A 16649-nucleotide genomic window follows, 5' to 3' on the forward strand; every position below is an offset into this window, starting at 1 on the left:
AAATTCCTGGATGAGGGCAAAATTAATATGTGTAGGGGAGCTTTCCACTTAAGTTTTGTCCCTAATTACGGGCAATAATTCTCAATTTTATTACAGGCAATAATTTTAGTCAAGAAAGAGACAGGGTTTAATTACAGGCAATAATTCTCAATTTAATTATTACATTTTAGTCAAGAAAGAGACAGGGTTTAAATTATTTTATAGGCAAATAATTAATGGGCGTGCAAAATAATGGTTCTAGATTAATAATTAAGACTCCAACCCCGTTTTAAAAACTGCTCAGGTAATCTCTACAGTAACTATATGATAAAATTAAAATGAAACATATACAATTCCTTTTTGATGGAGAGATATTCACTACACGTTATACAACTAAAAGGTTTCAGTTTTTAAAATGACATGCCTAATGTTATTATCTTACCGAAATCGCAATATCATATTGTTGCCATATGATGTGTCTACATTGGCATGTTCAAATTCAACTCAATCCATATAAGATGTGCATTGGGCTTTGTCCTAATAAGTTAAGAATAAAAATGGATTATATATTTCTTATTAATTAAAAAATATATCTCATAATGAATATCTATTATATCTTAATAAATATCCTAATTTTAATTTCTATATGAGATTCAGAGTATTTTAAGAGATTCCATAATCTACAAACACAATCTTTTTCTCTCGAATTTTGTATCTAAAAGAATTTTCGAGAACGTACAAGAAAAAGAAATAGAGACTTCTTCCTCTCTCTCTTCTTTCTCTTCTTTCTCTCCGATCCGCACGAGAGAAGACGAGCTACGTAGAAGAACCAAAATTTACGTAGAAGATACAGAATTATTGAGAAGGACAATTCACGAAGGCTAGTAAAGTAAGCAGTCCGGTCTAATTTTCGATTTCTCAATACATTGGCTATTCAGTTTGTAAGTTTTCGCTGTCCTCTTATTTTAATACATATGAAAATATTCGATTGCAACATGATTTTCCTTCTAAGGGACACGCACATGTGTAGTCATAAAATTACTAACTTGGTTTTATTTTGTAATGAGTGCCAGTGAAATTTAACAATACTCTAACCATAGCATCTACAAATATATATAAATCAAGCGTTCACATAGAATTTTGATATATGAGACTAAAAATCACCGTTATCAGTTAGTCCATCGATTCAAACTCTAAAGCAAGGATAAGGATCCGGCCAATAGATCGCATAAAATATCTTTTTGTCTCTCTCCCTCTCCCACCTGAAAAACAAGTGTGTGATAATACGAAGGTGATCGAGTAAATCGAACTCCACAAACAAAAGTAAAAGAATATATGGAGGATCAAATTTTTTGGAGACAAAGTCACTGTCTCAAGGCACATGGAAACCTGATTGTGTGTCGTACGGAAAAAATAGTTTTGGATTATATCATCGTGGCATGCATTGATATGGAGGGGTCCCAGATATGCGTGGTGAAATATATACATATGTGTATGTATTTTTTATTGGACCCATATGTGAGTTGTTCTTTGTAGCAGTAATAGCATATGTCACTCACATATGACAATTCGTTGCTTAAAAAAAAGTCTCCACAAGTACATGATATGCCCCTTTCTCCTACTCCACGTGCATGGGCTCCACACCATTTACTATCTGATTTTCGTGTAGATATATACCCACCACGAAGGGCTCTTGAATGGTCCTTGTAACTTGCAAAATTGAAAAAACAAAAAAAAATATTTTTACATCATTAACAAAGGATATAAACTTATTTTGTTGGTGCATTCTCTATTGGGGTCAGATTTTATTTAATGAGATATTGATTTTAAGAGGATATATAAGAATTCTTTTCGAATGTGTATGTATCGACGAAGGAATCCTTATTAGAGTTCATGTGATATACTTAACCAGATTTAATGCATATGATGTAAATTTTTTTCTTTGTTTTCAAAAAGGAGCATTAATTGTTAATATCGCCATCCAATTTCAATAATTTTGATTTATTATGGAAGTGTACACCTTATTCAAATCTAATTTTTTTTATTTTATATTTGCACTTTTGGAAAATCCCCTACCAATCTTATACGTAATAAATTACATAACAAGGTGATTGAGTACCTTTTCTTATAATATATGAGAATATATTTTGTTAATTACGTGGAGTATACTCCAAAGACAAGCTAATTTAGACACGGCATAGCAATTTTCGCTTTGTAGTTCGCAGTTAACAACTCCATCACAACTGAGAACCATTTTTTAGAACTTTTAAATTAACTTGGTCTTTCGTGGTAGAGGTAACATAAAAAAATAATAATAATTTAATTTAAAAAAGCTTCACATCAACCAAACTTGTAAAAGAAAACTTGAAATTTATACTGATATATGACATTCGACCTATTGATAGAGGTTTGTTGCCGTAATACTGATTTCGATATCAACAAATATGTTAAACGAGTTTAGTTACTGTTTACTTACTAAATTTAATCAAATTTAGTAGTCCGGATACGATTGCGATTTGAGTACTTGTTCGCGTCCTCCAAATGTGTTGTTAGAATAAAACAATGACCTTTCAAAATATTATTATCTTTGTAGATGGTTAATATTAAGTCTATATAAGATGGAGAGATTTGAATTAGGTTTATCATTAGTCCAAAATGCTGAAACTAAATAAAAGATTCTTTCATGAAAGATTCAAATAATTTTTGTATATATAAATATGCAAATTTTTAACTAATTTTATGTTTATAAATTTAGTAAAAAATTTTGTATATATTTTGAATTTTATGTTTGTAATGTTGAAATTTTATTAAAAACTAAGATTATACTTTCCGATTCTTGATTGTGTTTCGTTCTCATTCACGATCTGTAAAAAGACGGGACGTTTCGAGTCTAATTCTTTTATTTATATATAACTTGATGTAAGAATGTTAAATCACGTCCGACCATCAAAGATGTGTCCAGATACATTCTAACCGTTAGATCTACCGTATCTTTATTGATCGACTTGAATAGATCGATTGTATCTTTATAAATCGTCTTGAAAAAATCACGTGGGTCACATCCAACATATAAATTTCATCACATTTTGGGTCGATGTTAAGCATTTATTTATGTGTTTATTTAAGGAAAAACTTCAAAACCCCCCTTATGGTTTCGCAGTGTCTTACTTTGCCCATCTGTGGTTTCAAATGTATCAAATTGCCCTCCTATGGTTTCGTTTTTAGTTTTTTGATAGTTTTTTCGCTAATATTTTATTAAATTATATACAAAAAACTTCAGATACCCATCTAGATTTATCAAATATTTATTTTAGTACCCTTCAATTTTAACTTTATCACTGATTTAAGAAAAAAAATAATAAAATTGATAAGAAAAAGAGAAAAAAAAAACTACAGGAAAACAAATTGATACATTTTAAACCACAGGGGAGAAAAGTGAGAAACTACGAAATCACATAAGGATTTTTAAAGTTTTTCCTTTATTTAATCTCCATTGGTTACACCGGAAAATCGTACTTAGCCGGACCACAGCTATTATTTTCAGTGGCTCCACCACCGTTATGGTTAAAAATGACACCTTCTATATATACATGTATACATCGTCGTACGACACCGTGCCCTCGCGGAGTACGACACCGTGCCCTCGCGGAGCCAAAAATTTGGTGGGCACGGTACCCACCTTCTATAATTTTCATTTTTTGGTTTTCTTTAGGAATTGATATGTTGGTATAGTATACTTCACAACTTTTTCATTTCTCTTATTTTTTTTTTATGATAGTATAGGAATTTGTCGAGTTAGTCGCTTGCAAAATTGTACGATTTTTAAAGTACAATCATTATTTCTTATGATTTAACATGATATTAGAATAAAAGATTCCGAGTTCGAATTGTGTCAGACTCCTAATATTATTATTTTTTGTTTAATTTAAACTCACGTCGTGAGGGTATAAAAAATTTCGAACACAAACGTAAAGAAGAGGAGAAGTGTTAAATACAAAAGTATTTAGATAGCGTTAATTATTTTGTTGAGAAATGAATTTATCAAGAACCATAATTAACAAGTAAAACGCTACTTGTATGTTGTGATCATTTTGTTTAGAAATAAATTTATCAAGAACTGTAAAATAATTATGTTTCGAATTTATTAAGATCGTAAATATTAACTATCAAATATTTACCCGACTGTGCTAGATCAATATGCTGAGCTAAGAATGCAAGCAAAGAGATTTTCATTCCACCAAAATATACATATAAAAAAGAAAAAAGAAAAAAGAAAAAAGAAAAAGAAAACGCAATGGAGACGGCGCGTGCGTGCCGAGCGACTTCAAAGTTCAAAGCCGTATCTTACTGACCATTTAGCAGCCGCCCCAAGACGCAGAACTTGCACTTGGAAAACTGCATAGCTACCCCCTCAACCACAAGATATTTGGAAGTTGGCCCCTTTACTTTTTCTAATTGATACTTTCTTAACTTTAAATCTTTCAAATTAAAATCATTCGTAGTCAGATTAGTTGGAAATTTTATCTGATTTGATGCTTCTATAGCCAGTAGCTATTAATTATTTTCATTTTCGTTTACTATAAAGCAATTGCAACTGTTAACATATTTTTAAAATTTTTTAATTAAGTTGGCTTAAGTTATTTAACTCTTTTTAGTTAAAAACAGTGTTAATGGAATTAAAGAGGGTTCATGTCAAACTGACCTGTAGTTGATTGATGTGGCCTCTCCATACAATTTTATCTTAACTTAAAAATTCCAAAGTTGAGTGCAATAATAAAACCCTAACTTTTGGGGGTGCTCATAGAGCTGTGACTTGTGAGGCTCTGCACAAAGAAGGCCCCACCCATCTGAGAGAGTGAGTTGGCATCTGATTCCAATCTCCACCCCACTGCAGAAATATGAAGAGATTCTGATTTTGCCTGCCCAGATCATGTGGTTTCTTCTCCAGTTAAAAAATGTATGAAAGTTTACTAGAATTTTAGCCATCCATTTTTTGGATTAGGTATTCATTTTTCTTCTGAAAAAAAAAAAATTGTTTAGTATTTCATCTTTTCAGCTCATCTTATTTAAATCATTTGATCTTCCATGATCGGGTTGATTAGAATATATATCTTATCAGCAATTAGATAAATAGGTATTATTGAGGATCTAACTCGGGACAAACAATTCAAAAATATTACAATATTACAAACCTTGTTATATATTATTCGTCGTAAAATCTTAGAAAAAGGTCAAATTGCTGATAATAACATAGTCTTAAAAAAAATGCATAAATTACTCAGAACCAATTAACAATTTTTCAATTTGAGCTCTGATTGAATTAATTGAGGCTAATTAGTAACTTAAGTTAACAGTCAAAATGGATTAAATAGTTCAACTTTTAACTCATTTCGACTTTAAAAGTTCTTGAGTTTCAAAATAAATTCAACTTAAATACTATCATTAGTGAGAATTTATAAATGCTCAGGGCCAATATATTATGAAAATATAATTACTGTAGTACTTTCTTTTTAATAAGACTATCTATATTTTTTTATGTCCTCTGGCACCTTTCAAAAATTATTTGATACAGTGGACTACAATTAGTCCATCATAATATTTGCATTATTACTATTGTGTCCTTAATATATAAAAAAAAAAAAATTGGCATTTTATATTTTTTATGCATTTAGAATTTAAAATTCACACACTAGAAATAGCATAGAAATATTAAAAATTAACTTAAAATAATGTGGCATATTAAAATATCCCTTTAGCATTTCAAGTTATTTCAAATATATATTCCTAAAGTTAAATTCCATTAGTGAAATATTAAAGGCAACTATTATTTTTTAAAAATTACTATTTTATCCTTTTAAATATATATCTTTTTATCGTTGCCTGTTTTTCTTATTTGTTTTTAATATATGGGTAAAAAAATATTTTAATTTTTTTTTGTCTGTATTCACTTGTTTTTTCTTATTTGTCCTTTAGTTAAGAGTAAAAAAAGTATTTATAATTTTTAAAAAATTCAGATTTAATTTGAGATAACTTAACGATTATTAATGATGAGAGTATTTTTTTGAGAGAGAAAGGTAGCATGTTATCCGTTTCATTTATTTTTTTAAAAAATAACTTAGCTGGAAATGTGAATCAAATAGGATTCAAACTTGGGGCCTCGGGTACCAACTACCAAGCCTTTTTGTCACTTGCGCTAAGGACGGTCGGTGTAGTGAGAGTATTTTTGAATGACGAAAACTTACACGAAAAGTATATTCGAAATAAAAAAATAAAAATAAATTAAATATTTTAGAAGAATTTAAAGGCATATTATTAGATATTATTCATATTCTAGAATTATATTATTTTTTACATGATTAGAGGGTAACAGGGCCCCAAAACGAATACTCTCCTGCATCCGCGTGTCTAGCGCGTTTGCCGCTTTTCCCCAGAGGCCACAGCAGTTGGCCGCTTATATCTGGGCCTCTTCCACCACGTTCTCCCACACCGNAAAAGGGATGGAAACAGCTTGTTTCCACCCTTAGATATAGTGTTTGGGGAACAAGGGAGGATAACCCCTTATCCTCAGTTCTCACCCTTGTTCCTCAACCAAACAAGGCGTAAAAAGGGACCACTATCATTGTAATCACAAATCTCTTTATCCTAACATCGAAAACCTAGCCTAATTTTACAATATTGACTTAAATACTTAAAAATATAGAATTAAAGATATTATTTTGTTGCAAATTAAGCATTACTTGTTATTATTATTATTATTATCATATTATATACATAATAATAAGTCGCCAATTAAGGAATCAAATCACATTTTCTCCTGCTTTCGATCCCAACCTTTTTAATTTCCCCTTTTAGTTATTTCTTTATATTTATTTTCGATTAGGAGACGCGTGACGTGCGACTGTTTCCCTATCAAAGTAGATCGCCTATTTGACACCCAGCTACGTTGGGGACCAAACTCTGGAGAGCGTGGAGCTCAGGAAGAGGAAGAAGAAAACAACAATTACAACTCTCTCTCCTCCTCCTCCTCCTCTACACCTCTCTCTCTCTCTCTCTCTCTCTCTCTCTCTACACCTCTTCTCCTCAGCAGCGCCATTTCCTTTTGATCACCACCGCTCTCCGCGAATCCTCTTTGATCGCGCTTCTCTGCGTCCTAAGCTCTCCGTGTTCTCCCAATCGCGCCGCGTTCTGGGTGTGGCTTGGACAGGTACTTTTGATTCATCCTTGTTGATCTCTTTAGTGGGCCTTTTCCCCCTGTTTCTCAGGTTTGGTTGTTTCCTTTGTTTGAGATTTTGAGTTGGTGGGTGTTTGGAAACATGGCCAAAGGTGGCTCTTTTTAACGAGTTTGGCGTTGCGAAGAACCTTTCTTCTTTTTTTTTTTTACTTGCTCGCTTGTTGGGTTTCCTCAATTTTGCATTAAAGATGATGAGGGAAAGGAGAATGGGCTCTTTATGTTGACATAACTTTGCTGCTTTAAATTGTACGAACCAAATTGAGAATAGAATGTTTTCTCTCTTCTTTCTTTTTCACGATCTTATGATTTTGACCTCAGAAGCCCATTAATTTTTACTAATTTTGAGTTTTTTTCTAATACATTTTCTGTATTATATAATATAATTCTCGTTGTGGAATTCCCACAGAGGCCCTTCCTTTTGATACTTATAGTTTCCTTACCATTCTCGAGCGAATCATATTGTCGTTTTTTCTCCATCTCATTCAGGTCAAAAGGGGTACGAAAACAATAACCTTTTGATAGATTGACAAAAAACAGAGCCTTTTCTTCTTTTGTTTCCTCATGATTCAAAAGCAGAGGCCAAAATTTTTCCCCACTCTCCTCGCCAATTTCTGCTTTTATCGTGTGCTTCATAATTGCGTCAAAGAGTTTTTGTTGTGTGGTTTCTTCTCGTGTAGTGATAGCCTCAGATGCTAAAAGAAGCACCCTTACTTCCTCATGATGCAAAATTTGGTGTACAAAGGTCCAATTTTTCTCCTCTCTTTGCAGGGTTAATTATCAAGACGGATTCATTTCGGTTCTCGTTTAACTTTAAATCGCGTCTCCGATCACTCTGGCCAGCTCCGTGGCACCGCCTTCTCGCACCTTAAGAAAGGTGTGGGCTTTAGAGGATGCAATTTGTCCTCGTTCCTCCGTTCCGATCTCCTCTGTTCTTACAGCTTGGCTTCTCTTCCGCATTCCGAAAGGATCTCCCATAGATAATGGTTAATCCGTGAAGCTCCTTTTGACGAGTATCGCCTATATGTAATAGCCTTCCGCATCGTCTTTGCCTTAGTCGTGTTAGTTGTTCAAAGATCGATAGGAGTTTAAGAACCTTTTAGAAGGGGATTGATTAGTTGCCGTTGCTTCTAGTTTGCGAGTGTAGAATTATTCAAGATGGCGAGGTTCAACTGCTTCTCGACTCTTCTGGTCGGAAAGAAGAAAAAATCCAAGGTGAGTTTAGTTTGTTTTTGCTCTTTTTTGCATCTTTTTTGTTTCAGTAGTATATGATTGTAATTGGATTTGTTGACATCTTTGGCTTAACTGGATTGTTTTAAATTTTAGGAATCACCAAAAGCCGCCGTCGTTGCTAAGAAGGTGAATAGCAATGGAAGTGTACAAGTGGAGCCGGAGGAATTTGTGTATCAGTCGATCAAGGAACGCAAAAATGAGCCGTCTTTGGACGTATTTGTGCCGCCATTTACTGAGGAAACGAGCCCTTCACAGAAAACGAAAGTGGCGGCGAAAGAGAGCTCGGTGAGGGCTGAACCCTCTGCTGAGGTAGCTTATGATGGAGGCGATGAGCAAGACGATATCTTGTCGATGAAGAGGGACTTCTCGGACTTTGACCTACAGGCTCGAGCCGAACCTAAATCCGAGCAGAACCCTCGTGATTCGATCGGACCCAATAATGAAGTCGACAATGGAGGAGTGGAGGACAAGTCCGAGAGAGAAGAAGGGATCACTCCTGAGATAAAGATCCAAAGCGGGCATGTGAGTGATCCCGGAATTGGGAGGAAGATGGACTTACTGGGATCTCCTCAACTAAAGAGGTCATGCTCAAATATCGAGACTAAGAGAGTTAATAAATTGCTCGATTCACCTACCAAGACCAATTCATATGATGATCTCCATAATTTGTTAAACAATGCTGTGAATAAAGGAATGCCCGTCGGGATTCAGGGTAGCCCATTATCGGTAAAAACTTCGTTCAGTGCTGATAAAGTGATGTTAAAGAAGAGGTCTTCGAGCCAAGTGCTTCCCTCAAGAAGCCGGAAGCTGTGGTGGAAGCTCTTTCTATGGAGCCACAGGAACCTCCACAGGCCCCGGACCACTCAGCCGCAAAGAATGGTGCCGTCGAACGCCACAATCACCAATAAGAAAGGCGGGTATGCTTCGGATACTATCGAGGCTAGCCCAACCCATTTGATCGATAAGAAGAACAAGAAAGTGATGACGGAGCCGCAGAATTACCAATGGGTTGCTTTCTCTGCGGAAGCATCTAATCTGGATAGGGTTAATGCTTGGGTGAATAGCCTTGAGGATTGCCCCTTCGGCCCTAACGAGGATGAAGGCAATACGAATGAGGACGCGGAAGCCGCGAGGGCTATATTTTACGCAAATGTGACCGAGATCGGGGAGTCGTCGGGGGGGAAGAACCACTCTCATAGTGGAGGCCGGCGTGTGGTTGATGAGGATCTACAAGCTAATAATATTATCCAATCTCTTAATACATTTTCATCTGTGGCTCACATATCTGGCATGGGCCTGAAGGTTATTCCTACCATCTCGGCCTTTACTAGCCTTCGGACGGTCAATTTGTCTGGCAACTTTATAGGTGTGATTTGTTAAAATGACTTGACTAATTATAAGATGGAAAATCATAAGTTTTATTTAACAATATTGCTATTGCTATTGCTGCAGTGCACATTTCCCCTGGATCCCTGCCGAAGGGCTTGCATGCTCTTGATCTGTCGAGGAACAAGATTGGCACCATTGAGGGGCTTAGGGAATTGACAAGATTGAGGGTTCTTAACTTAAGCTACAATAGGATCTCTCGCATTGGTCAAGGTACGTTGTTTGTTTGATTTTTGGAAGGGGAAAAAGAGCGATTTATTTTCAGCAGTTGAGTTTGAATTACTTTCAGAATCACAGAAAAGTGGAAGCACCTTATAGCTCAGCTCTCATTTTTAGAAAGGTCTTATTTATTTGGCCTTGTTTATGCGCAAAAAAATAAGAAAATAAACTGGTACCTGAATGATGAAATATCTTAGACATTAGAAATATATGATGTGATCTGTGACCGAGCACATGCTTCGGATTCTTCTTTGCTACAGTAAATTGCATGCTGCCTATCCAAGTCACATCTTGGTGCCCCTTACAACTGTGAGTGTCTGTCTTCCCTTTTGTGGACCATATAGAACTCTTGTTGCCTACTGCAGCGGGGCTGAAATGCTATGCTACGCTATCTGTCGCAAGTTTGTCCCAACTTAGCTATGACATATCAACTGCCTAATGGATTGATAAGATGGTCCCTTATTATTTCGCAACTTCCTGTTGTAATTTTGGCTTGTCGGTGGTGCAGTCTTATCAGAATGCTATGGACTGCACATTTACCTCTTGCCTACCACCTATTAGGCAAATGTCCTTTGTAAGATATTCGGTGCAGGCAATAATTTCTTTCAATCCATTAGTGCCATTCACGTAATCGAACCATCATGCCTTCAAAAAATTTTTCAAGACTAAAGTAAATCACACAGCTTCCATTCTGAGTTAGTGTTTCAAAACATTCTCTGTTTCTAGAACTAGAGAAAAGATGTCATCTACTGAAGGAAGGCCTGATCATATCATGAACTTTGTCACAGGACTCTCGAACTGCACTGCGATTAAGGAGCTATACCTGGCTGGGAACAAAATAAGCGAAGTCGAGGGCCTCCACCGCCTACTCAAACTCGCTGTACTTGACCTCAGCTTCAACAAGATAACTACCGCCAAGGCGCTGGGCCAGCTCGTTGCGAACTACCACTCACTCCTAGCCCTAAACTTACTGGGCAATCCTATCCAATCCAACATTGGCGATGACCAGCTTCGGAAGGCGGTCTCGGGCCTCCTCCCGCAGCTCACCTACTTAAATAAGCAGCCCATCAAGCCGCAGAGGGCCCGTGAGGTGGCCACCGACAGCGTGGCGAAGGCCGCGCTGGGGGTCAACGATTGGAGCTCGCGGCGGAAGATGGCTCGGCGAGTGAGCCAGGGTTCGGGCTCATCAAGCAGGGGTCGGGCCGGAGAAGGGAGCAGCAGCTTGCATCGGGGATCAGGGCACAAGAACGGGAAGCAGAGGTCGAAAAGCAGGCACCAGAACTCGAGCTCTGCAAGGAAATAAAGCAGATAAAAATCTCACCATCCTTTTCAGGCACAATAAAAATAACAAATAAAAGGGAAATCTTGCCGTGGGTATTGTATCGTACAAGGTATGCTTTGCGTACTTCAAAAAATTCCTTGCAGTGCTGCTGATGAGCTAGCAAAAACACTAGACCATTAAATCAAAAGAAAGTCGGACCGCTGATTAAGCTACACATTAAGATGACGAGTCATCAATTGCATTTGAGGGGGATCTTCAGAAGTGCGAAGAAGTATTACTTTTGTTACATTTGTGTTATATATTGGGAGTATTGGCTTAGTTTTCGTCGATTTTGAAAATAAAGAGTTGGGCAAAAAATCATTTCGGGTCGCATTTAGGACTCTCTATATTTGTGTGTTCAGAGGAGAAGGTGGGATATCTTCCTTTTTTTTTTTTTCTCTCATTTTTATGTTATTATCCTTCTGGTCGGTTTGTGTTTGGCGTTTATTATCTGAACTTGGTTGTTATGGAGGAGATGAGTGTAATTGCCAAAGTTGGTGTTAGCTTATTATTTTATCTCGAGTTTTGGGTAACCAAATTTTGTTGGATGATTTCAAGAACTAAATTTTGTTATAAGTTGTTGGATGATTTCAAGCTAAATAATGCTTGAGAGTATATCGTGGATAAACACCCCCTAAGAGGAAAACTACCTTTCTCTATACAAGATCTCCCTATGTCTATGTGTGAAGCCAATTATTTATGCTTTTTGCTTACGAGAAAATGTTTTCCTTGACATCAATAATTGCAATGAACGAGTAATATGTGAATAACACTACTAGACCTAAACACATTGATTCACGTGCTTATTTTGCATGGTTTAAAACAACTAGAAAGTAAAAACAGTGGCGTGGGTAAGATAATGAAAAAAATAGTTGGGGTGAGAGAGGCTCGAACTCTCGACCTCAGGATAACTCAAACATCGCTATGAGACCTACGCGCTAGCCAACTGCGCCACCACCCCTTGTTATGTTGCTAGTATAAAACATAAATTTGATCAAAATTTGTAAAATATTAAGTAATGCATGGTTTAAGCAAATTGATAATGTATTTCTCGTGTTCATTATTTCAGTGAGCAAGCTCCAAGTAACTAAGCATCAGAGGACATTGTAATGGTTTTTAATCCCCCACATTAAAATTACATGCTAAATACAAATTTTAAAAGTCAAGCAATATGAAAAACAACGTTCACTGCCTCTTGCTCTTGCTGAAAGAGGCCAAGTCCTCCACCAACCTCTCAAGATCTACAAAAGAAGGCCCATTTGGCTCAATTGCTTCTCTAGCCTTTAACTTCCACTCCTTGGCCTTCTCCCTCATCTCCCTGCCCTTCTCCCCACACATCAACTCCCTCACCATTCTCTCCACCTCCCCTCTCTTCACATCACTCCCAATCTCCATCCCCATCCCCCACTCCGTGCACAAGTACCGACAATTCGTCGGCTGCTCCGAGAAGAAGGGCCAACATATCATCGGCACCCCCTCGTATATGCTCTCCAGCGTGGAGTTCCACCCGCAGTGGCTGAGAAAACCACCAACCGCCGGATGGGCCAGCACCTGCTCTTGGTTGCACCACTCAACCAACAAACCCCTTCCTTCTATGTCCCTCACGAACTCTTCCGGCAACCCTGCCGTATCATCGTCGACGAGATCAGGTCGCACCACCCATAGGAACGGCGACTTGCTGGATTCTAGTCCCCATGCGAACTCTACTAGCTGGTCCCTTGTCATGACAGTGATGCTACCGAAGTTCACGTACACCACCGATCCTGCAACCTACGCACGCGTAGGACGTAGGATGGCGATTTCAGACAAGACATGTTAATGCGACACAAACATGACTAAATTAACACATTATGAAGTTGCTTTGAGATATTCGAAATCAACATAAAAACATAAGATGTAGTCTTTTAAAAGGCAGAACTAACACATGACCGTCGAACACAAACACAACTCTAGCTAGAAATCTAAGCGTGGTCCGTATACATACCTGTGTGTTTAGCCATTTTACGCAGTTGGTATCTTCTTTCCAAAGGTTGGAGCCGATGGAGGAAGAAGGGGCCGTCGGTGGGATACGATGAGACAGAGGGGAGATCGGACCGATGACGTAGAGGTTGGGGAGCCTGGAACGAATGGCGGTGAGGACATCGTGCTCGAGGGCGTCGAACGTGTTAAGGATGATTCCGAACGCGCAGGGGGCATCATCCTCCAATTGATCCTTGTTGATGCTGAGCATGATGTCGTCGGGATCGGTGGTTCGGATGAAGGACGAAATGTCGCGGAGGCGGACGTTCTTGAACCCCTTGATCCAGTCCAGGGGAGTGTCGAGGTATCCGTTGGTTAAGTAGCTCTTTTCTGCATGTGTATAATGCATGAGAGTGTAAATGACATTTGCAGGGAAAAGTTAGGGTTATTTGAGAGGAGGAGATTAGTAAGGGGATATTTAATGAACACATGTAACTTAATCAAGTATATTGTTTATAATAATGCATAATGCATATGTGTCGTATGTAACGTTTGATGTTAAAACAAGTGAAATATTTTTTGATGTTAAAACAAGTGAAATATTAAAGTAGATAAAAGAAGATTCTTTAAGCTTTTGTATGACTTGTTTGAGGAAGAATTTAGAAAACACTATCATTATAACTAAAGTAGCGTACAAAAAGTATTTTTATCATAAAATTTTAAATTCAAAATATACACCCTATAATCTTTCTCATTTGTAACACCAAATCAACAGATAACTAAAACTCAATAAATTAGCAACAGATGACTTGAACTATCTATCTTCTTCACCAAATGATTTCTCGATCACGTGCAACTGCACACCAAACAAGTCCATGCAATATTTGAACTTCCCACAGCCACGACGGCTCTTTTAACTATATTTTTTATTTTTTATTTTTTATTTTTTATTTCGAAAAAATTTACTGCTGATTTTATAAAATATATATTATTTTATTTTTGTTTGAGAAAAAAAATATATTATTTTATTAAATAAATAAAAATTAATAAGCCTACCTGGTATTTAGACCCAGTCTCAAATGCACTGGACTGCACCAAGCCGCACTGGGCCCTACGGCCCGTCAGGGCCTATATTTGAATACGGGCCGACTGGGAATGAACTAGTACGACCCGCGGTCGTGCTGATCTGGACTGGCCTATGGACCGCTCGACCTGTTTTACACTCCAATTCGTAGGATTTTTAAAAATATCAATCTTCTTCTTCTTCAACAACAATTTTTACAATTCCTGTTGCATCAAAATGTTTTTCATCTAAACTTACCAAAAAAACAAATTTGCTGAAGTAACGTTCTGAAATAAAATATACAAATATTTAGGACCGAACTTGGTCAAGCATGACTGACAACTTTCCGCCTGACGGGTTAGACCAAAACGAAAGCGAAACTTAAATAAAGGAAGGAAGCTGTAGACCAGTGTTTCGTCTTTTTCGTAATTAATTAATTAATTCGACCGTGCCACATACAAATGTGACATGCAACTTGTTGTATTTGGTTTATGGTCTATGGTAGAAATGCGCATGGATTCGAGAAAAGCTACTAAACAAAACCAAACCGACTATTTTGGGGTGGGTTGGTTTGATTTGAAATATTTTTAAGCAAAAAATTTTAATTTATGTTTGGTATATAAGATTTTAAGTTTGAAGTACAGTTGCTTCTTTTGTAAAATAATAAATAAAACAAGTGATATACTAATTTTATCTTTAAAAACAAATACGTAAACACCAATCAACTCGCGCGCTCGTGCTTACACTAGCTACGTTACCTTTTCTCGAGAGTATAATGACAAAGAACAAGAAGATATAATATGTTGTATTTTACTTTCTAATATAACTAGGATTTGTTATTAAAAGAAATGATTTGATTAATAGAATGGGAAGCTCTTCACTGAGAAGAGCATGCGTGACTTGGCTAGCTGTTCCAAATTAATATGAATTTTCGAGAGAATTATATGCCTGCTCCAATGGCTCACACATGCGCCCTTCTCGTTGGAGTGCTTTTCACTGAAGTTTTATTGTATCGTACCTTTCAGAGGAACGTAGCCCCTTCTCACGAGCTCCGCGTAGTTCATGTACCCCAGCACCCCGCCGGCGCTGGGGGTGAAGAAGATCAGCGCGGGGATCCCCATCTCCTCGGCCGGGTACACCGCGAACGTCATCGCCCCGTCCGCCACCACGCACGTCACCGGGTCCCCCGCAGCGCCGAGCCGCGCGATGAGCTCCCTGAGCAGGGGGCCGCACGTGCGGCGCGCGGACGCGCAGAGCTGGGGCACGTCCTGCGTCCCGTCCCGGTCCGGCCGGGGCAGGCCGTCCGGGATGGTCTCGAACCGGAACCCGTCCACGCCCCGGACGGCGCCCGGCCCGCGCGACCGGACGAGCCGGGCGTGGTTGAACTCCGTGTTGACGAAGGTGATGCGGAAGCTCCCCCGCGCGTGGAGGAGCTTCGCGAGCCTCAGCATCGGCGTGAGGTGGCCTTGCGCCGGGAACGGTAAAAACACCGCATGCGGTGTCGCCGCCGCTTCGCCGTTGCTCTCCATTTTCTTTTCTTTTATGCCTTTTCTTTTAAGATCTTGTTGTGCGGTTGTGGTATAGTCGCTTGGCGTGATCGCTCACCAAGCTACTTCTTCTCCTCCTCCTCCTCCTCCTCCTTAAGTGAGTGAGATCGATATAGACCCTGATTAATTTTCTAATTTTTTATTTCATTTTTTAATTTCGTGCCTAGGATGTATTTTATGTTTGAGTCGGTTTCACGTACGTTGGAAATTTTCGATTTACTTTAGAAGCGGTGGTAATTGAAAAACACATACACAGATAAGATTAGAATTGATCACGGCAATTCACGCAAGTAGGGCCCGTATCTGACAATAACTGGTGGACAGAGTCTCGAAATCCCAATTATTAATTAAACAATTATAAATTATGCTGATGCAGCAGTGACCACTACCATCTGGTAAAGACTTAACAACATTTTTTTATTTTCATCCCTCACATAATTAAATATTTATTAATATTCTATTTTTTAAATATTAATTAATATTTTATTAATATTAATTAATAGAATTTTAAAATTGTAAAATTTGACAATTAATATTTTATTATATTGACTAACATTCCAGATTCTTTTCTTATTTTTATTCCTAGCATAATTAAATATTTATTAATATTTTTATTTTTATTAAATATTTATTAACATTAACATTAACATTAACATTTTATTATTATTAATTTAAATTTTAAAATTAATTTTTTATTTTTTTATTTTTTTAAAA

General features: G+C 37.3%; 2 protein-coding genes and 1 non-coding gene across 4 annotated transcripts; 1 reads left to right on the forward strand and 2 right to left on the reverse strand.

Moving 5' to 3' along the window:
* LOC109721017 lies at window positions 6990-11914 on the forward strand. Of its 2 annotated transcripts, none has more exons than XM_020248408.1 (5): window positions 6990-7183; window positions 8342-8422; window positions 8534-9806; window positions 9893-10039; window positions 10834-11914. In XM_020248408.1, exons 2-5 carry the CDS (start codon window positions 8366-8368, stop codon window positions 11346-11348), a joined length of 1992 nt encoding a protein of 663 aa, XP_020103997.1. In that variant the 5' UTR covers window positions 6990-7183; window positions 8342-8365; the 3' UTR covers window positions 11349-11914. The 2 variants fall into 2 exon arrangements, with proteins under 2 accessions (XP_020103997.1, XP_020103996.1); XM_020248407.1 differs by having other exon boundaries at window positions 6991-7183; window positions 7979-8422.
* On the reverse strand, window positions 12240-12327 carry TRNAM-CAU. Its single transcript is given in 2 exon segments — window positions 12240-12275; window positions 12290-12327. It is a non-coding gene; the product is annotated as a tRNA-Met (tRNA).
* On the reverse strand, window positions 12451-16405 carry LOC109721019 (7-deoxyloganetin glucosyltransferase-like). The gene is made up of 3 exons (XM_020248409.1): window positions 15407-16405; window positions 13351-13715; window positions 12451-13136 (listed from the first exon to the last, which is right to left on the reverse strand). The coding sequence occupies exons 1-3, from the start codon at window positions 15915-15917 to the stop codon at window positions 12552-12554; spliced, it is 1461 nt and encodes a 486-aa protein (XP_020103998.1). The 5' UTR covers window positions 15918-16405; the 3' UTR covers window positions 12451-12551.

Source organism: Ananas comosus, linkage group 15, assembly GCF_001540865.1.
Source record: "Ananas comosus cultivar F153 linkage group 15, ASM154086v1, whole genome shotgun sequence".
Taxonomy (NCBI): Eukaryota; Viridiplantae; Streptophyta; class Magnoliopsida; order Poales; family Bromeliaceae; genus Ananas; species Ananas comosus.

Excerpts from the sequence above, each read along its gene's own strand:
- LOC109721017 (XM_020248408.1), top strand. The coding sequence starts at position 8,366 with ATGGCGAGGTTCAACTGCTTCTCGACTCTTCTGGTCGGAAAGAAGAAA. Across the intron at positions 9,807-9,892 it reads TTTGTCTGGCAACTTTATAG|TGCACATTTCCCCTGGATCC; the intron begins GTGTGATTTGTT and ends CTATTGCTGCAG. Across the intron at positions 10,040-10,833 it reads GATCTCTCGCATTGGTCAAG|GACTCTCGAACTGCACTGCG; the intron begins GTACGTTGTTTG and ends ACTTTGTCACAG.
- LOC109721019 (XM_020248409.1), bottom strand. The coding sequence starts at position 15,917 with ATGGAGAGCAACGGCGAAGCGGCGGCGACACCGCATGCGGTGTTTTTA. Across the intron at positions 13,716-15,406 it reads GGGCTACGTTCCTCTGAAAG|AAAAGAGCTACTTAACCAAC; the intron begins GTACGATACAAT and ends ATACACATGCAG. Across the intron at positions 13,137-13,350 it reads TAAAATGGCTAAACACACAG|GTTGCAGGATCGGTGGTGTA; the intron begins GTATGTATACGG and ends ACGCGTGCGTAG.